This window comes from Notothenia coriiceps, unplaced genomic scaffold, assembly GCF_000735185.1.
Source record: "Notothenia coriiceps isolate Sejong01 unplaced genomic scaffold, NC01 NC01_scaffold00004791, whole genome shotgun sequence".
In the NCBI taxonomy this organism is placed as follows: Eukaryota; Metazoa; Chordata; class Actinopteri; order Perciformes; family Nototheniidae; genus Notothenia; species Notothenia coriiceps.
In genome coordinates, this window is record NW_011337492.1 from 163,519 (window position 1) to 185,511 (window position 21,993).

At 41.8% G+C, this 21,993-nt stretch overlaps 1 protein-coding gene across 3 annotated transcripts in view; it reads left to right on the forward strand.

Annotated features, from left to right (window-relative positions):
- Positions 1-21,993, forward strand: part of auts2a (activator of transcription and developmental regulator AUTS2 a) — a 288,288-nt gene that overhangs the window by 126,473 nt on the left and 139,822 nt on the right. For all 3 annotated transcript variants that reach the window (XM_010767780.1, XM_010767779.1, XM_010767781.1), the window contains exon 4: positions 3,504-3,605. In XM_010767780.1, the coding sequence (XP_010766082.1) occupies positions 3,504-3,605 (102 nt within the window). The remainder of the gene's footprint in view (positions 1-3,503; positions 3,606-21,993) is intronic.

Sequence of the window (21,993 nt, forward strand, 5' to 3'; positions counted from 1 at the left end):
CTTTGGTCAAGGCCTTTCAAGAAATAAAACCTACTGACACATTACTGGAAAGGAAGTCTGACAGCTTATTTATATTTAAATAGATTGAGGTTTATTATTTGGTGCCTGTTTTCTTTTAGATCATTTGGATTTATAGTGTTAGGTTTCGTTGGGATTAGCATGTTAACGTACATTTCATACAGTATGAGGTCAAATTGAGATTATATTGCGTTCCAACTTCCAACTTTTTTTATTTTGTGTACTCTACAATGTAAGTAGTATAAGAAATATACTTCATGAACAAGAACTGATGTTTTGTCTTGTGTTATCACAAAAAGTCAAACTTAAATAGACATCTTTGTACATAAACTAGTGGATATAGATTCTAGGTGCTTAGTGTACTTCTGCATTCAAATTTAAATACTGACTAGTAATGACTCTGTTTAACTCGGTTTTGAGTATCACTGGAAACTCAGACATAACGGATGCATTGTAATTGTTCGGAGATGTTCAGATGTCACCACTGCACTATTCAAATAAAGTATGGCAGTTCAGTAATTGAATAGTTTCTAGTAACTTAAGATCAAGCATTTATATTTTTTTCAAAGAATGATTTATAAGAAACGTTAAATGATGTCTCATACTTGCGGGCTGAACTGTCTCATGCTGAGGTTTCGGCTGCTCTCTTGCAAAGCCTCACGCTGACTGCTGATTGAAAACAGTTGTTGATGCTCTACTTCAGTGAATTCAGACTGGTAAGAGAGACAGGGAAAAAAAACGTTATGCCTTAACAGAGAACAGATTGCAGGAAAACAAGACCTCACTGTGTGGAAATTAATGGCAGATGCACTTACTAGTAGTTTAAATGTTTCATTAGACGCTAATGTCTGGCTGTGTCTTTAATTGTTGTGAAATTAGCCTCTGGAATATTAAAACCATCTGTCTGTTATCCTCCTGCAGGGCCAGTTCTTACCCGGGCTGCGCAAATACAGTTAGGTCATTAAATAAATGCATCCGTATGCCTTGACCTGCGTCTTAATTAATGTCTATATGCTATTGCAGTAGCACACGCCAATCTGGGGCATCTGCACACACACACACACACACACACACACACACACACACACACACACACACACACACACACACACACACACACACACACACACACACACACACACACACACACACACAGCTCGTCTCCCTGCCTTTGATCTCTAGTGCATTGGGTTTCATTACGCTTCTGAAACCGAAGCTAAGTTTTAAAGGCTATAAAAACAAACACAGTACAATGACTTGAATGCATTAAGAAGTTGGAATGATCCGACCAGCGGTATTAAAGCAAAGGTCACAAAGACTGCCCCCCTCTCTACACCCACACATGGGCTTCTCATTTACATTTATTATCAGACAGCAGGTCGTTAAATATCAACTTCACTTTTTGATGGCACTGACCACCGGCATTCCCTTCATTTGTTGAAGACATCCATTAATCACACCATAAAAAATGAAATGAATCCATCATGTGAAACTCCGAAAGTGAGAGCGGATGAAGAAAAGAAAAAAAAAACCCAATTCTCCAAAGTAATTTAAGGGAGCTCAAGGGGAAATTAAAAGGAACAAGCTGAGGGATACGTTTTCAAATAGCTGTGTAATCAGGTCCCGAGCTATGTAATAGCCCTGAAAGATGAGCCGCTCTTTATTGGAATGTCTTTATTAGACATGTTCTTCAGACATTACACAGATTTAAATTTGTGCAAGATCTCTGATTTCATGGAGTACTTTCCCACTGATAAGCCAGGATACAGACGATGTGATTATACGGTTTCACTACTACAGAGTCAGTTTGATACCACGTTGATTAATAAAATCTCCATATCTCTACCACACTTGCCTTATTATATTCTTCATAAGCTTACTCTATATGGGTTTGGATCGTGTATATGTATATATATATATACATTATATACATGTGATGCCGGAGTCAGCAGCCGCTTTCAGTAAGGTCTGTGTTTTTGTGTGTGAGCACATTCATAAATGCATGAGAATGCTGGTGTGCGCTGCCCGGTGTTGTCAGCAGGGACACAGCCTGGTTAATAAATATTATAGGTCAACATGTTTTGATGAAGGAGCCACAGACCGGGGAGTAAACACCTTCCCTCGCTCTTTCTTCATTTCAGTTCACGGGCCAGGGTGGATGAGATTTTATTCCCCTTTTCTCTCAAAAAATATGTAAACTCCCCTCAGACAAACTGGCATTTACAAGAAAAAGAGAGGAAATATGTCCCTGGTTTTTGTGGGAATAAAATGTGTTGGAGATAATTAGTGCTATCACAGCGCAGGGCATCGGTGTGCATGTGTGTGTGCACGCGCCACATTTGATCCTTGTGTGCTTTAGTCTCAGCAGTGCGTGGCTACATAGACACACACTGATGCACACACAGATATTCAGACATGTGCACACGCAGAGACAAACAGGCCCATCAGGCATTCCCTGTGCTCAAAAATCTCTTATCACATTCACACTGGCGAATCCACCCGCCTTCCACCCATCATGCAATTCTCCCAAGGAATAGGATTCCTTTCACACCGCTAATGGCTACAGAAAAGGGAACATTTTAATTTTAATTACCCGCTCAACTCAAGGGTTCTTTTGGTATTCCCACAACTTGTGCCCTTTCATCACACTAAATGATGGCCAATACCTGAAAAGAGAATACTGAATGAGAGGTAAAAAAAAAAGCATACTGTAGCGCTGTCGCTTTTCTCCAGAGCTGTAGAGGGGAAAGGAGAATGCCATCATATTATAGTCCAAGTCCTTTGTGTGTGCAGCGCCAGGATCTGCTTTTCCTATTAGTTGGCAGAGCAGCCGTTCACTACACTGTCCCATAAAGCCATCTTTTTATGAGCTTTGAAATGAAACCTGTAGTGTTTGTCTGGTCTGGAAGGAGCAGCCTGGGAGCTTCAGACGACAAAAATCGCAGACTTGGCCACGAAGTACAGACCCCACCTCCTCCTTCCACTCAGCTCCGCACTCCCAAGAGTCTTTTATTGTTCTACAGATTTTGAAGGGCCTCAGATGCTGTGCGGATTGGCACATCCTCTTTTTTATTCTTGTAATTTTGCAGCATTTCCAACAGAGCGTCTAGAGGATGACACTTGCTGAGCTCCTGCTGCCTCGGCATGTGGTGTCTGCTTGGAAAGGATAGAGGCTCCATTTGAAGGTTCTGGAGGGGTCTTTGTCCCTGTTCTCTATTTCGTGGGCTGAGAGGAGTCTCCTACTGCGAGATCAGATGGCGTCTATCATTGGCAAGCAGAGTGATGGCTGCTGAATAGGCTCAGAAACATGACAGATTTACAGAGACAGCACGGCAGCTCCTGCCAGTTCACACATATTCATGAGCCGATTCCTGTGTGACGCCATCCCTGCGCCAGCGTTATACATGTTAAGCTCTAAACTGCAGTGTAACCACTTTTGCTTCATGTTGTTAACCCTTGCTGTCATTGTGTGTTATGTTTGGCAGCTGAAACCGGGGCAGAACAACTGTAAGGGCAGCGACAGCGAGAGTGTAAGCGGAAGGTCCAAGCCTTCCATCAGGAGCAGCTCCAGAGACAGGCTGACAGATGTGAGTACATTAACACTTAAAAGTGCTGCTTCAGTGGCAGCTGAGTTCCTGTGTTTGTAGTGAGTCATCTTGATAGAAATAATACCAAAATCAAATATCTGAGGTCATTGCCAGTTAGTCATTTTGTGTACATAGTTAGGATTTACATTTCAAATATATACCACACAAAAGAAACATACTTCATAATAATACAACAATTCTGGGCCAAACGTTTACCAAATAACCTCTCCAAAGTTGATTTTACATTTACATGCAGTCGCCAAACTCCCAAAGAATTTGAACATAGAAAACATATCTCTAGGGCAGAACAAGTTGGACTGAAAAGTAAAGGTAATGGTTGAAGTTCTAGTGTCCAAACAAATGTTACATTTTTCATGCGTTAAAATCAATGTGTTAAAAGTAAACATGTTGTATTTTTACATAGGAAATAAAGAGAGATGGCATTATTGTAAATATTTATCTCCCAATTCATTAGGAAGTAATCTGCTTGGAGTATTCATTAGTTAAATCCCTTGTTGCACAACATTGGCCTTAACAAGCAACAGTGTCATGTAAGAAACTTGTACACATTCATCTTCATGTCAAACCACCTCTTCATCATTACATGTAACAGTTACTGGTAATACTTTAAAGTATTAGCTTGGGATTGTCAATCAGTGCATGATCTCTCAGCACAAATGTTATAAATCCTACTACAGTTTCATTATCCAATAATCATTATGTGTATGTGGCCTTGCACCTGCGGAATGTCACAGACAAAAGGTAAGTTATGGATGTGATGTCATCTATTTGTCAGGATTTATTTTGGTGTTGAAACAATACAATTCAGCCTCAGCAGAGCACATCTTACATCTTTAATGTCTTTAATGCACTGTTGAAGTAATTCAGGTAAAGAGCACACTATTTGCATCCTGCACACCCACCCACACCCACACACACCCACACACACGCACGCACGCACGCACGCACGCACAACACATATTCTCCCTCCCCCCCCTCCCAGAGGCTCTATATGACTGAAACAAAAAATACACTACTTACCCAGGTCCTCGTTTCTTGTGGAGGAGCTGGAGGCAAGCATTAGCTGACAGAAGAAAGAGCGCGGCTACGTGTCCCCTGGCCCAGTGACATATTCAGGATGTAAAGCGTGCAGGCTCGAGGGACTCCTGGCCCCTTCTCTTTGATTTGTGTGGAGAATCTACAGTGAAGCAATCAGATATCTGGCCGTAATTAAAGCTGTCAGTTAAGAGGCGCGCAAGTCTTTGAGAAAGACATGGTCGAACAACTGAAGTAAAACGGATTCTGCATGTAGCTTTACGATGCTTGACTGGGCATGAAATGAAATAAGTAATTTGATGTTGACAGAAGAAATTGAAATGATACTCGTGATTTCTGTCTGACTGCACTGTGGCAACTGTGCAGCAGTATACCATGACAAATGTTGCTTCAACAATGGAGATTTGACGTTTAACCTATGGATGGATGCTTTAACGTGACTACCATACACATTGATAAAAGCATTCAATGTGTCATCTGTTGCATCCTGATCTCTAATAACTAAATGCTATTACAACAACATAGGTCTTATGCAACACTGAAATACAGTTTGATTATTGTCAAATTGTTCCTAAATGCAAAACATTGTAGGTTAATGCATGTTACAGTTCCAAACATGTGTCTTTACCTTAAGACAGTTGGCACAAACATTTGTTATTTCAAGTGGTGTTATTCTAAAGGCCCATGCAAGTATTCATCTGTTTGCATATATTCTTATAGGTTTTAGAGGCCTCTGCTTCAGTTTAAATCTTTATTCAGTGTTTACAATTACATCATCTTTTGCTTTAATTTGCAACAGTCACAATCTCACTAATCCTCACTGGCGAAACATTTCCTGCCATTCACATTACATCGCTTTGATACACTCTGACTTATTACACACTAAACAGTTACATCATGTTATGGTCTGCCACTATTACTCACAGGAACGCTGTTGCTTCACTTCATCTTATTTCAATTTGAACATTGTATGTGAAATGATTCACTACATTGAATATAATTAACAGCCACAGTCCCATGTGTTACTGTGATTTATTTGATTGGAACATTTCCTAAATTCCCAAATAAATCTGGTATTTGTTTTAAGAATGTCAGGTTTCCTCAAGCAGAAACTCTATTTTCCCATTTGCAGACTTGTTCTCAGGAAACATCTGTCGCCCCTTTATAATCACGTCCATCTGAGCTGGCTTTGAGCCACTCCGTGCATCCGGAGGATAGAAGGGAATGCCGCTTTGGTTCCCCCTGCTGCGTCTGGTCAAGAAAGCCCGCAGGAGATGGAGCATGTATTCAGTAGAGCTGCTGAAAGCTGGGCAGCACGAGGAACGACTTTTAGACCCCCATGTCACCTTGTACGGTCCGACTGTGTGCGGCTTCATCTCCGGTCTCCACAGGTTTCTAAACAAGTCCCTTCCAGCTCTGCTGTAAAAAGCCACTTCACACGTTGCAAGAGGTGCAAGTCGTAGCGGAGGACGACAGGAAAATTGATGAAAACAAAAAAGTTTTGTTTAGTACTGAAATTCCTTTATTATAATGAAAGAAAACATTGTTTGACTTTGAAATGTTATGTTATCTTCTTTGTAGGTCAATGTGTTTGTTCCACTGAAATGTTAAAAGTATTATGATTGCAACACGGCACAGAGGCGCTCCCATACAGTGCAAACACAAAGATAAAGCATCTCTAAAGTCAGTCGTTAGTACCAGGGAGCAGTGTGAGACTGGAGCGAGCTTTGACCCGAACTGTTCATTAGACCCAACAGTTCGCTAATGGTATTTGCTCTAGCACTCCCTTCCCCTCATGGAGCGACCACGCTCCGATGAAGCAGATGAACCGAGTTTGCCGACCTGGCACTGGCTGGCAGGGAGATGGAGGCCAGAGGAGGTCAGGCCTGGCAGCCTCCTCTCTCCTGCTCGCCTTCCCTCCTCACTCCGTCCTGCCAGCTCATTAAGGCCTACAAATGGCACATCAGCTCGCTTGTGTTTGCCTCAACCCCAAACCCCAGATAAATTGGCAGGCTTAGCCGCATTTTCTCTGAAGCGCTGGGTTCCCTTTTGGGTTTCGTTTGAAGCCGACATGGCAGCCGCCCCCCCACATCCCCCACCACACCCCACCCCTTCAGTCTGGGTGGCAGACATTCATGCAGGCAGCAGTCCTGAGCAGAGGGAGTCTGTTGGATCAGGGAGGGCAGGGAGCTTGGGATGAATCACTCCCGTTTAGTCTCTGCGGCAAGGGGTGAAATGCCATCATTACCCAGCTGCCTATCAAATAAATTGGCAATTACTGGCCCGGGATTGCGAGTAAACAGCATGTTACTCCTTTTTTTTTTCACCCAAGGCTCTTGATGAGAGGTGGGTCCATTAGAGAGAAGCTCCGGAGTACTGGGTCAGAGCCCGCCAGTCAGTGTTAGCCAGCCTGATGAGAGGCACAAGAGGCAGACTATAATGAATGCACCGCTATATTTCAGTGCCATTTTTATCGACAGCCAAAACTGTTATATTGTGCTGTAGCTGCTACTTAGTAAATTCTAACTGTCAAATTGAAACAGATGCAATGCTGTCTATGCTTTTGGACAGCATTTGTTTACATATTATATTTATAAATACATAAATACATACATATAACACTTGATTGGTGTTATTCCAGACATTTTTTTCATGCTGGTTTTTCCGACTGAAATGAAAATGTGAAATATTGGTTTCCTGAAATCCATACGTGTGTCCTGGCTCCACTTGCACGAGAAGGTTTTCTTGCGGTGAGGTCTTGGAAAGTTGTTTTGTAATGAAACATCTGGAAGTGATATTGTTAAAAGTCAAGCACATCGTCTTCCCATGCTTTTGAAGCGGTTTCAGTCCAAACACAGCTAAATTCTCTCTAAAACTAAAACTGAACTCAGTTATTACTGGCTTTCCACTGAAAACAGGACAGCCTATTCAGAATCCTGTGTGCATGTGGTGAAACCATTTCCAATACTCAAATTACAGCTTTTGGAAGCAGATTAATGTCATAAAGTATATTTGTTGTTGTTAAAATCACTGTTATGATTAAGTTTGCTGGAGCATACAGAGACTGCACATAATGTTTTGTCCTTGACTCAAGCGTACAGTCTTTCCATAAGCTTCTTGTCTGGAAGGAATCTCACTGTCCAAGTGAACTGCTTATGTAATCCCACCTTCTCAGTACATTCTCCAATTATTTCCTGACACTCTGATGTAAATGAGGTCGCAGTCCCCCTACATGTCCAGATATGCTGGCCAATTTGCTCCGACACAGGACTTGTAATTGCTTGCATCAATTATCCTTCTCTTTCTCTCTGCCTCTCAATAATTTGAAATGTTTCCTATTAGAGAGAAACATTTAGATACGGAAGCAGGAATGTTGTACCTATAATTAGCTCATTATCGTGGGATCGTACTCTTTGCTGAGGCTCCAGTGTGTGCATTGCGGTGGTGTGAAATGAGCAGCACATGCAGTACAGGCACTACTTGACTGTCTCTTGTTTAATGGGTTTTTCAGCAGTGATGTAAATAGGTCAGGGCAGATTGAATGACCAAAAACAATAGAAATGCAGACATATTTTTCGGATTCTAACTTGTTGTGCAGATAGTAATATCAGGGACAAAATGGCACCTGGTGCTAAATTGGTTATACCCACAAAACTACACTTATAAACTAACACTGAAAAGCTTACTCATACCCACTCATCCCCCCCATATAGGGAACAAGTCAAAGCTTTTGGGAACAAATCATATGGGTTAGCCTTATTTTAAAATAAGTTGGTGCTGGTGAGTGTAATAGCTCAAGGCAATTTTGACTGCTTTTCATCATATGCATGGGACAATATAGAGGCCAGCTCAAGAAGTCCTTAGAGATCAAATTGACTGGTATAGAAAACTAAAGGAACTAAGTCTGTTTTACCGCTAAAAACGTTTTGACAGGATGACTCGCTCTTTGATTCATGCCATCTATGTTATTATTCATCCATAAAGAACACCTGGAACCTTTTTTCCTCACTGGCTACCTAACTATCTCTCTAGTCATGTGTGCTAAAGTGATCCTGTCCACTATTAGATCTTTACCGCTTATTTTTCTATTTTATTATGCTATGTTCTGTTAATCACTACACAGCCATTTGCCAGATGATCCAGACACAAGATCACTTGAATTGCATATGCTTTTGACTTTTAAATGTAACCCCAGAAAGTGACCAGACATGCTTATTATCACCTCTGGCTCTCAAAATCAACTTCCCTTTTGTCTCGTCTCCCTCTCTCTTATTTCTCTTTCCCATTTTTTCTCACATTGCCTGAAGTAGGGTTGACAGCGACAGATTGTGACACTTTGTGACACGGCAGTCGGGCAAAATTATCCTGTGCCTCCATCGCCCTGCCAGTACCCAAACAGCCGAATGTCCGTCAGGGGCCTGTGAGAGGTCCCGCTGGATGGCTTGTCTCTACAAGTGCTCGGGGCACGCATGCCTCCCTGCCCACATTCACAAGTGTTTAACTCATACTCTGCTGCATCTACTCTCCCGAAATCTAATTAGAATGAGAGAAGCACAGTGTGATTGTGTGCAGTGACCTCTAAGCAGGCCCCAGGTTAAGAAGACATGGCACTATTTTATCTCTGCTAATTATTTAACACACCTAGAGGCATGAAACACAAAATAAAATATGAGGTATCAGAGGAACATTGCGACCTTTCCTGTTTTTATGTTACTGTACACCCAGTAAAATAATGCCCTTTAATTGTTGTAATTGATACAGAGTGAGGTTGGTCTGGTAAATACTGTTCTGGCTGATGCTGACTCGATGCAATCCCTCGGTGCTGCGGATGATAAATCTATTCTCATGGAGGATTAATGGACTGGAGAAGTGGTGTTGAATGTCATTGTTGAAGGTTGAAAGTATTGAGCGCCTGAATCCTATCCATATGTTTTCAGGAATGACATAAATAGGCTCAGCCAGAATCCATTTTGACTTATCAAGCTTAAACCAGTGCCAGAGCCATGCAGTACTTGCCAAGTATTCATGCTGTGAGGCTTCCAATAACAAATCCTATTCCACATAATTCCCACTGAAATTGGCCATGGCAATGCGCTGCCACCCTGTTTTTGCTTTTGCTGTGTGTCCCGCAGCTCTTGGCTACGCATTACTTCCGCATTCCCTGTAACCCAACCCTGTAGCCCCAATTTTTGATGTCATACCAAGCTCTGGTGAGGGAGTCTCTCTGCTCTTTGTTCCAGCTTTTTCAGCGTGGAGGCTGTTCCGGTGGGGTAAGTTGAATAAGTGGAGCCCGGAGGAATCTCTACAAAGGTCTCACTCTGATTGGATGCATGCAGAGCCCAAGGAGAGAGCGCCGGTTGCCATAGCAATGAGAGCAATGTGGGAACTGGCTGCATGAAGGAGAAAGGGGAAGTGGTGCTTTCTTTTGTGATGGGAGGTCTTCATCGACTGACATTTCTCTTTATGAATACACCCAGTCCAACACGAACATAAACACAAATACGCAAAGGCACACAAACGGTATTACACGTACCTTACCCCCCAAAGAGAAGCTGAGATAGAGTGCATACTTCAATCACAATGGCCTGGTAGGGGTGTACTCGGGCCCAAGCTGGGAGCCAGAGAAAACACAATCAGACACACCGGGAGGCCAGAGCCATCTCCCCCTCATAAACATGATTACTGGCCATTCACTGCTACATATCGCTTACCTCTCCTGAGCTGACAAATCATCTTTACCCTCTCTCGTGGCTCATCGCAGCCACTATAAACAAAGAAATGAGGGAAATATCTTTATCTGCGCCCAGATCTCTTTTTGTGTTGTTGCTTGAATCCATGTCTGACTTGGAGAGGCTTTTCTAACTCGTTAACCCATAGCATTAAGGCCACATATCAGAATAACCAAGGGCTGATGCAAACCTCTCCAAGGAGCATATGTTTGTGTTCATGCATGTGTTTTATATATGTGAATCCCTGGTGTGCCTATGTTTAAACCACAGTGTTTAGCTGCAGGGTTTAGAAACTGTGTGGGAGGGTTGAGTTTTGTTTGTGTTGTATCGAGTCTTGTTGAGTTTGTTTGTGGTGCACAAGAGGCTGCACATTCTGTATGAGGATTACTCGGGAAGACCTGCTGGTTCATGAACCCTTTCCGATCTGTCATGTCTATTGGCCAAAGCACAGCAGTTGAATATACATTTTTCTGTCATGCATGTGATGATCCTGCAGTTCTTGACAGCTGAATAAAACTCAAATGGAATCAGATACCTATAGAATCCCAGATCTGCTTCTCCCCACAAACTATAACCCGATGCCTATGATTTTTGCTACAATAAAAAAAAAAAATTATTTTAAAAATGCAGCCCATAATCTGAGTTTTCCATTCTTTAAATAAATCACAAGCTGTGTGCAGTAAAATACTTCATGATCATTGGACCGCACTTACTCCGGAAAGTTCTCAGTGTAGTATCCATGGCTTTCACAAAACAAGTTGTAATAATGGGAAAAAAACAATTATAGGAAACAACAGTACATTACAACAATATGTTACCAAGAATAAAATGGTGATATCAGTGCAACATTTGAATGAAAAACATGTGCAAAAACAACACATTATTGATAATCACCATATTAAAAGGCTGAAGTTCATCCTCCCTTATGTTCCTAACAATACAGTACTAATTATATATTTAATGGTGTCACCTGGAATCACATTTTCTGTGTAATAACCATCATTCTGGGCTGCACAATGCTAAACTTCCTGTTTCTATGCAATGTGTATATTAATATTGCAAATTATGCCACGTTTTTTGGTGGTGAAAATGCCTGTCGTACATACGCCAGGCATTTTGTGCACATGCACACTATGCAATAATTGCTTTCACCTTTCTGTTTTGCTTTATCCAAAATGAAAATTGGGAACAAGAGAAAAATACTGTTAAAGTGATGATTAGCAGGTGAGTTGTACAGAGAACAGCAGAGTGACGCCATGCACACAATATGAAAACAACTAGCAAATAATATGTGTGCATGTGTTTTGAATCAAGTTTTTCAGACTACACTCGACACACTGTGCAAGCTATTATTTTCTCCTGTGCTGGAGAAGGGCGTGTTGTGTCTTATTCAAGGCATCTGCGTCTGACAGCATTACTGTGAGGCATTGGGTGTCACATCACTTCTATTTCAGAAGCCAGTGCAATTTCCCTTAAACCACAAGGCAACAGCTCCAACAATAAATAAATACATTGTGTAGATAGATGGACAGAGAAGACACATATACGTATATACCAAGAAAGACAGAGAGAGAGCGCCGCTGGAATTACAGTTGCAAAAGATTATTCCAGAGACATTATTTCCCTAAAGTCGTGGGCTTAAGTAACATTTTGGAAGAGAAATGAAATTGCCAGCAGTGAAAACCCAGACTAGGTAGGAGTTCATGAGTAGAGAAATAACATTTTCATTTGTTTCTGCCCCAGTGGGAGACAAGCAGCCTTTCAGTAAATAGAGACAGCTATGAGAAATGATTTTTTTTGGTCTGTGGGATATTGTTTTAGCGTGCACTTATCCATCTGCAATCTAGATGTCAGGCCTCAGTAATCCACAGGATGACCATTCCACTGTTGTCTTTATGACACACAAGTGCTGGCCTCGTCTCGCCTCCACTTGTGTCTGTTAGTCTGTCATTTCCAGGGGAGATAGTCCTATATGTGGTCATTTTTTCTAACTCCCTTTGTTAAGAACAACCAGCTGATGCTACAGTAATCTTTGGATTTCACGCCTTTTATATTTGGCGTTGAATTGAAATGAAAAATTCAATCCTGGCTTCTGAGATTGTCATCTCCCCATGCAGTAGAGGTGCACCATACAGTATTGTTATTTGTTTCACTGCAATAACAATAAATCAAGTATGGTGCTTTTTTTTTTAAGGAGATTGGCACAAGGTATTACTTTTGCTAGAGTTCTTTTTTGCAAGCATTGTTCCAGTGTTCGTCCTTGTTTTTTGTTCTGTTGTTTAGAAGCCCACTTTGCCCATGGTAACAATGTGTCACATCCATTCTTCCTTTGTTTATGGTGTCAACAAAAAATCTTAACTTGTCACATGCTTGGTGCGGTCTTATCTTGACTATAATTTCATATATTCATGCCTTTTTATATTCAGGGTTACTTTTGTGCATTTCTAACAGCAGTGTACAGGAAGCTGGATCAAAGGGTCCTGCCGTATCATCTCAGTGTTATCTGGTTTTAAAGAGATATCCAGGGGATTATTAGGGGATTATTTCCATGACCATAAACTGCATCTGCTGACTTCTGGGAGATTTCTGATCAATGAATGTGTTCCAAGTATACACAGTACATTCGCTCTCCATTGAATTAATTTTTATGGTGCATTACAATTCATGATTAATCTGCGGGAGCAAAGCTTTGATCCAGAGCTGTCAGCAGTGATGTACTCCCAGGTGATTACGTCTACTTCCTGTCATCCACTATCAGCCAACACATAAAGCATGTGTCACATGGCCCATTCTGATTATGGTTGTTATTGACACTGGAATTGAATAAATGTACGCAATATGAAGATTAGTGTTTCCCAAGAGGCGTGCGTCCCCCTGCTGCATTCATTCCTGATGAGGCGCGCTGAGCCTTTGGAGAGACTTGTTTCATTCAGGCAAATCCCATCTCTGACTGCATAATGTGCAAATAGAAAAGAGCGCTGAAGATTAATCTGCTGGCCATCTTAAATGGAACAGCAGTGGTCTCACTGTGAAGCAGGGGTGAAATTGTACTTGGGCTTTCTTTTTTTTCTTTTTTTAAGTGTTATGCATAATCACAAATTCGCTCCACTATGAATTGCATATGCATATCAGTAGACCCCTGCCATGACATATTGCAGAACCTTGCCCTCAGGAGCAGGATCTTTGCTCTAATAAAGTGACATTTTACTGAAGAGGTTTTTTCTCCATCTTATTTTACACATTTCCTGCCATGATTGCTCTCATGATAACATTTGTAAAATCATTTTCAAGTCATGTGATATGGCTAATTTGTAACATTTCCAAGTATGATTTAGCTTATTGTCCAAAATAATGTTAATGGCATTAAAGTCTTTTTTTGTATTTGTGTGCCTGGTCTAATCATGTCCACTACAGTATGTCTTCAAAGGAACCTCTGTATATTGGACAATATATATGATTGTAGTGCAAGGGTGTAAAATCTTCGGTAAACTAATTAGATGAATGGATCCGACCCGTTTAAAGGGAGACACATCAGCTGTGTTGTGATAGCAGTGAGAGGTCAGAGGGCATCGCAGGGCCACATAGTACAGGGGATTGGGTAGGATTAACCTTGGCTGCCCCTTTGGCCCCGGCCCCGGACGGCCCAGGAATAGAGGAATTAGCCAAGGCCATCTGATTCCAAGCCCTCATCCAACTACTTCCTTATCTGCTGGCCAAATGAGATCAATGCATGGAGGGCAGGGAGACCTGGCAGGCTGGCCAAGGTGCGAATAATCAGCAGTAGGGAGCACGGCACTTAACTCCCCTGTGTCCCTGAAAGGGCCAGAGCATGTGTTCAGAGCACCACTCTCTGCCATTAGCTCTTGGTGCCTGCTGCAGCCTGACCTGCACTTTGCATGAGGACAACCTGGTATAGTGCATTTAGGCATCTTAGCTTTTTCTGTTCAAGCACTGCACTTAGGAGGATGAATAATGTGCATAATTACAGTTTTACCTCTTATCCTTAGTGAATCTACCCAGCAGATTACACTGGCTAAAAGGTAGTAGAGGGAAAAAAACGGTGTAATTGCCTTGCCTTTTATATGTATTGCATTTAAAAGGCACTTTCAAGCATGTTGCAGTGGCTTATAATGTCCCTGCTCAGTTAATATAGTCCACTGTTAATTCTCTTGTCAATTAGGGGGAAAAACAAATGTTTAACGTTTGGAAGTGTAATAATTATGAAAATAATTAACCTCTGTGTCCCATAAAAGCAGACCGTTTTTCTCTCTACTGGCACTTCCTAAAATGTTGGCTGAACGAGACTGGTGTTAAAAGGACCTCAGTTAAATGAAATATTTTCCTATGATGTTGAATTATGTTTAATCCTTCCATTTCATGTTCCTTGAAAACTACTGTTAATTAAATACTGAAGAATGAAGAAGAATAAATAATATTACATCATTGATAAACGACAGCTGCCATTAACTAAAACCATACTAAATCTTAGCAAATAGATTTTTTACTGCGTTAAACTGAAGGTGTTGATAGAAAAAGTATTTGCTGTCCCGAGCCTTACTTTCATATAAAGCTCTTCATATTTATTCCTGATATTTCTGCCATGTCGGTGATTGTATTGCACCACTGGTGTGTCCCTTAGCCATCTGGAGGACCGTTCTGTGCCCACACTATGGCCGGAGAGGGACCCATTCTGGTGAATTTATGTTCGGCTATTTCTTCTCATGCTTGTGTTGCTGGGCACGAGTATCCATTGGAGAGCAATAGGAAGCCCTGAAAGAGAGTCTGTCCTCAGCTGTGGCCCTGCAATTGTACATCCACTGCTACCCTGCAGTCGCCCCCTCCCACCTGTCCCTGGTCGCGCCTCTTCTCCTCAGCCCAGTTAGATTAAAGTCCTCTTAAATTCACCATAGCAGGCTGGCCGCACAGGGGAAGCTGGCATCACAGGGGCCCTCTGACAATCAGCACCCGGCTAGAAAGCACTAATGAGCGCTGGGAGGGCGTTGGCGGATTGCACACACACAGCAGCAGTGGTGGGTATTGGGGGGGTTGTTAGGAAGGGAGGGGATGGGCTGGCATGTTGCTGTGCTGGGTCCAGTACAGCACTGACTAGATTAGCTTCCAGGGGGCAGAGCTGCAGTCAGTTTGGGAAAATATCACAGCCCATTAGTTAGGAGCAATGAAATGAAGTCAACTTCTGGGACTCCATTAGGCACGGTGCGCTTAGGCAGACAGCGTCCCTCGGTGTGATGTTGCTATTCTGGAAGGATTGAGCACAGAGATATAATTGGACTGGGGAAATCAAGCAGGTTTCAGTGGCCCTGCTGGGGCTCTCACACAGAAAATGAGAACACAGGCCTTTGTATTTTCTCTCCCTCTCCCTGTTAGCTTTACAGCTTTTTGAAAAACAGAAGAAAAAAGGCAGCCAGTGTGCATGGGTTTTTCTATTCATTTGTATTCCTCCTCTCATACTCTCGGTCCTATTCTTTAGCTCTGTCTCTCTGTCTGCCCCCCCCTCCTTCAGTTTTTCTTATTGGATTTTACCATCTGCTTTAAATTCATTTTTTCATTTGTGGCTCCAGCTCCGGCTAACCCTAAGCTAAACAATATGCATTTATTCATCCATGCTTTTCTCTAAGCATTGATGATACTGAGGATTGTGCTTGATAATAAACATGGCTTAGTCGAACACAGGCTGCTTGCTAAGCCTCGCAAGGCTGTTTACTGCAGATCAGTGCCAGCCAGTTTGGAATATACAACTACATCAATGAAAGCAATGCCCCGCTATAGAAGACCATATTTTCTTCTGAAATGCCCTTTCTCCAACAGTGATGTCCATATAGCTAGTTGACATCTTGGTTCCTTATAGGCACAACTCAGATAGATAGAGCAGAAAGGCATCAGTGTCTCACGTAATTGATGCAGTTTCTAGCACCACCATGGGTCATCTCCATCTCTCCAACTCCTAACGGGCATGCCTTACTTGGTTTACCTAAGACGCTTGATGCATTAAATCCTAAATAAAGGACATTTAGCCAATTATCACATATACCTCATAGTAGCAGTCAATCATACCCTTCTCATGCCATTAGTTTAGTGCCTGTGGTGTCATTGGATAGAGTCTGACTGGACGTTGATATTTAATCTTCACTTTGTTTACAAATCTGTGCCCTTATGTTAGCCAATCATTTATTGCTGTTAGGATAAAGAAATGTTGAATCTCACTGTTAAGTGAGCCATTTATCAGGTGCTTACAAAAGCTTTTCTTCTAGAGATTGGTAAGAGATCTATCAGGATCTATCTATTTAGTTTAATTGGCTCTGTGAGGGATTGATGAGTATAATTTGATTGGATGGTCAGTTAAGGTTGTAGTCATTGAGGCAAGGAGACACTCAATCTGTTCGGTGTAGATACCTGTGTATTTCGGCTTAACATTTTAAAGAAAACAAATGGCTTGAAGCATTGAGAAGCTCAATGTGTTAAAGTGTGATTCACTGAGATACTGCTTGACAAAAGGAGTGCGCTGCATCTCTCTTGCTCTGGCTCTTTGTCCTTTCTAGTCGTAGAATGATGTGCCCGTAGCAGGAGAGTGTTGACATTTGTGCACCTCTTGGGAACCCATCACCATGAATGTTATCAGCACCTTAAAGACAGCCCTCAGCCCCCATACATCCCTGGTAGGCACTCTCAGCCCTACCTCAAAGGGCATACCCCACCTCAACCTTCCACCCCTGACCCGTCTGCCAGCCTGAAGAAAAGGCCCCTTACAGCTCCTTTGATGGTAGGGGGAGGGGGGGTCTCTTGTAAAGAATAGGTGAAATGGAGGGTAAAAAGGGGGCCAGCCATTTAGAATGTCTGCACTGCGATCTAATCAGGTTGCAGTGGCTGTGGCCCTTTTTCAAGAAGCACCGCTGCGTTACAGCTAGCAGCTTCTCTGGGGTCCAGGCCTCACAGGGCGTCTCATGTCAGCTCCCCCTCCCCTCCCCAGGAGTAACCCTCTGGAACACATCATCCAACTCAGTCCCTGCTCTGGATTTATTCCCCCCCTAAAGCCGCCTTGACAGGTTTGTTATCTGTTCACCCGGTCGGCGAGCCCTGGAGAGTCGCACCACTGGCAGTTAGGAAGGAGAATGCTACAGGAGAAGCGGGGCAAGTAAATGTCGAGTGAACCGCCAAGGATGGATATTATAGCTTCTGGGGACCACAGACGGAGAGAGAGAGGGAGGGTGAGAAAAGGAGAGAGGGAGACACAGTCTGTCTTTTCTGTCTGTTTTTTAGTCCGCTGCTCAAGATGGCAGCCTGAACTGAATTTGATTCTATCAATGTTCAGAACATCTAGACTCTTCATTTGCATGCAAGTTACACTCATCTGACTGATACACACTATCATTGAATATAGATAAGCTGGTAATGAGTATCACAAAAACGTTATTCTTATTAAACGATTGAACATAATGTATTCTTGGCCATTTGTGGTTGTAAACTGCAAGCAGCTAAATAATGTGATTTCAGTTTTGTGTATGCTTACTTTTTATATTTAGAAAAATAGTTCATTTTAATTTGCAGTCTTTTGGCAGTGGCAAGGCACCAACAATAAAATCTAGCTGTTTACTCTTTGCTTTACTGACGTCTAATTGAATTTGGAATCTGTGAGCAAGAGTTTGTGCTCCACATGTGAGGTTTCCTTCTTGGCCCCTCAACTATGAACAAACTGTATGTATCCCTACTTTAAAACATACCTTTAGCGCTGAGACAGTATGCATAAACATTCAAGCTGCCAGACATTGTTACATTCAAATATTTCTCATATGCTGTTATTATTAAAATAAAAAATGCTGTTTGTATGAATCACATCCCCTTCAAAAGCACAAACTTGATTACATAATGAAAAACAGATCTCGTCTATAAAGTACATCTTCTGAAAAATAGTCTCACATAGTGCCAAACTACTTTTAATCAGTTTAACTCCAAACAGCTGATACGCAGACAGCCGTTTTCTTCATGAGCTTGGAATCATTAGGTTCTGTGTGGGTGGAGTGCAGCTCTGAGAGACTTGCATCAAAGATTTGTTACATCAACTTGAAACTGTCATGTACTTTTATATTTTTGGAATATTCTTCCCACCAAAATAACACAGCTCCAGGCCTAAAGTAACATTCATGGGGTTATCTGAGGAAAAACACCATTATTACGACATAACTCAGTTGGATGGTTAACATTCTGATTCACAATTATACCAACATCTTAGTTGTTATTAAAGCATCTCTTGCTAAATTGCACATTTACATAGGTCACACGCCTGATATCAAATAATTAATATTAATTAGTGACTACTATGTATGTAACACATTACGCTTGGTTAGGAAACTGCCTCCCAGCATCAACATACATTGATTTTAAATTGGAACGACTTTTATTGTCAAATGATTTATAAATTATTACTGAGACATCTAATGAAAATGTCATTTAGTATGTTTTGATGAATATTTTAAATTTAATAAAGTCTTCAAGTATTACCAACATACAGCATATACAGCCGTGTGATTAAACCTGTAAGTCTCATTCCCTCACATCCTTATTTGACCACATAATCTTGTAGAGAGGAATCCTCAGATGTATTTTGGGAAAGAGTTTTCTGTGCAACAGGGATTGGATTTTCTCCTGTTGATTAACTGACTCACTAATAGGGCTTGTCACAACAGTTTGTACCCTGTGGACTTCTAGCAGTATCTATTCTGGAACCACGTCACCTGAGTGGATTAAAGCCCTAACCTTGTATGTTTTCGGTTTGTGATGAATTTGTTTGGTTTCACATATTTCCACATTAAAACGTTCACCCGTTAGTCCTCTCATCCTGCCTCGTTGTTAAGAGCAGAGAGTAGGATCTAAATTGTGCGATAATTTCCCTTGCCTTAATTGCATGGCTCCAGTGAAAGCTTTGCTGCTCTCCCAAACCCTTTTACAACTACTTAAACGTTCCGCTCGGGTGTGGATTAGTGGATAATGGGCCTAGCAGCAGGCCAGGTACAAGCTATTGAAGTGTTCCTGAGATAGCCTCGCAGGCCCTAGGGGTAGAGGGGGAGGGTTCATTGTTGGTGTGACAGTTTGGGTGAGTGGATTACATGCAGTTTAGGGGACTGTATTGGATTGGGTCTGAGCCCAATTATCCTCCTGGATTGGATTGCAAGTGAGTATCCTCCTATCCCAATTTATAGTGCACCAGGTGAAGTCTATAGAACCTGCTGTTAGGCGTTCCCAGAAACCATTACGCTACTGAGCTCAAAGATAGAGTCGTCATTGGGATGGGATGGGATCACTCATATTACACTACTTTTAAAAAAAAACTACTTATATGAGCTTTTTGCCTCAACACATTTCTTGCGACCCTGTTGACTATTTGCAACAAAATGTTTGATGGTTCTGTTATCCCGCCCCAATATCTTCGCAATTTCAAGAGTACTGCATCTCTCCGAAAGACATTTTACAATTTTGGACTTTTCAGAGTCAGTTAAATCACTTTTTTGGCCCATTTTGCATGAGACAAAGGAGCTGTCAAATAATGTAGGGTGTTGGTCTCCTTAGGCCACACCCTCTCTCATTAAACAAATATGCTTAAGACCAATACGCATTCAAGTTTATACAGCTTGGAGTTAGAAAATATGCAAATATTTAAAATGATGATATGGTCAAAATACTCACTTGCCTAATAATTGTGCACATAGTGTAGACTTAAACTCAGGATATCTCAGAATCTTCTGGGATGATTTTGACGCCTCTTTATTTTAAAGAGCTGGACATTCTTACTTTTGTTCTAACTGTATACCCATGCAGCTTTGTTCTGAATAAATTCAATGTCCCTTTGGTGATTTTTCTTCCCCTTGTACTTTTAGCATCATAAAGAGAGACATACATTATCCAAATGAAATGGTATTCATTTCTCCTCTGTTTGTGTAACATTGCTAGGAGTTCATTCATTTATCATGCTTTAAAATCTCACATGCTTTTTCGGAAAATAGTGCCCTTCCTCTCCCCTCCCAAGAATGCTCTACCTGGATAATGGATGTCCCATTTTTGACAATCAAATCACAAGTTAAGCAGTTATTTTAGCCACTCTGTGTCACCGCTGTGTTGTGTGAATGCGATAAACAGTATTTGCCATCCATTTATTATGAGATGGAGAATTCAGTCTTGCCTATCTTCTTTGCAACAGAGACTCACAGAAACTCAGTGTTCCTCTCTCTGGATTTGCTCTGAAATCGGTGAAATAGCTGCTTGACATTGTTGAATTGAAAGAATCATTCATATATTGGAAAGGTTTCAGTTTATTCAAATGTGCACCCTTTTACCTAAATATAAATTGTCTGTGTGCATTGAGCAGTGTGTGCGAAGCTATACTTGACTACAAGTGCAATTGAACAGCAAAGTAAAACTGTCCATATTCAGCCCCCCCTCCTCCTCTTGACGTTGATTCTCATATGGGGCCGGCTGTCGCATTTTTTTGCCTTTTTACTTTTTCACTGGATACTTGCAAGTGGATAACAATGAGTCCCCTGGCTGTGCTCATCTGATTCCATCAAGAAGAGAAGAAAAGCACCACAGCGTCTTGGGAATATTCTGCCTGAAAATGGTAATTTGCCAGCTCGAGCAAATCCTTGGAGAACAGGGAAGATGAAGAGTAGACAGATTTCACTTGCTTTATTTATTAAATTTGATAACCGGTACAGGCCTCCAGAGAGGCAAAAACTCTCTGCTGTGTGTCATTTGGAAAGAAGAAGAGAATATGGTGGAGATCCGTCAAAGGCAGCCTCGCAACCATTCAGTCAGTGTGATATTCTGCATCTCTGGATCCAACAACCACCTTCATTTAGGTGATGCAACTCTCTAAAAACACTTTTTAAAAGGCTTAACATGTGACTTCCTGGTAAACAGCTCAAGGATGTTACACCGGATCTCCTTCAGCCAAATCTATCCCGTTGAAAGTGGTTGAAATATTTAGAAGCAAGTCAATAATTAGAAATGACTTGAATAGTGCAGAAGCATCTTTCCAGTACTTTGTGTCTATGAGAAACAGTGCATGGCTACTGAGCCTCCCTTGGGCTGGCCTTATGGTAAAGAGTAAATAAGCTAATTGATTAGCTAACAGGGGCTGTTTGGTAAAGCAAGCAACAACGCTACCTCAAGTCTTTGCTCCCGTAGGCTATTATTTAATACATCTGTGTTGTTCTCAGTTTCCTCCCTTTGTCCAGAAAAAGCTCCCTGCCCTCAGTCCTCAGAGGGCTCCTCAGTGACACTTCACACAACTCAGAAAGCAGGGGGGGAGAGAAACATAGCCACAAAGCCATACTTGAGAGGTATCACTTTGCAATCTGCCTGTCTCCCAGCTCTGGCGTCTCATTTGTTCTGTGTGCTGATGTGCATCAGGGCTCCGGGGCAAGGTGATAGTCTCCAGGGACGAGTTGCAAAGGAAAGTTACCTGAGGAGATAAGCCTGTAAAAGGAAAGAGGGGGGTGGAATCCCTTTCTAGGCTATGGATCTTTGTGTTTCTTCACAAAAAAAACAACAGTAGCAGCAGTTTAGTAGTACCCCGCAGAAACTTGACTGTGGAG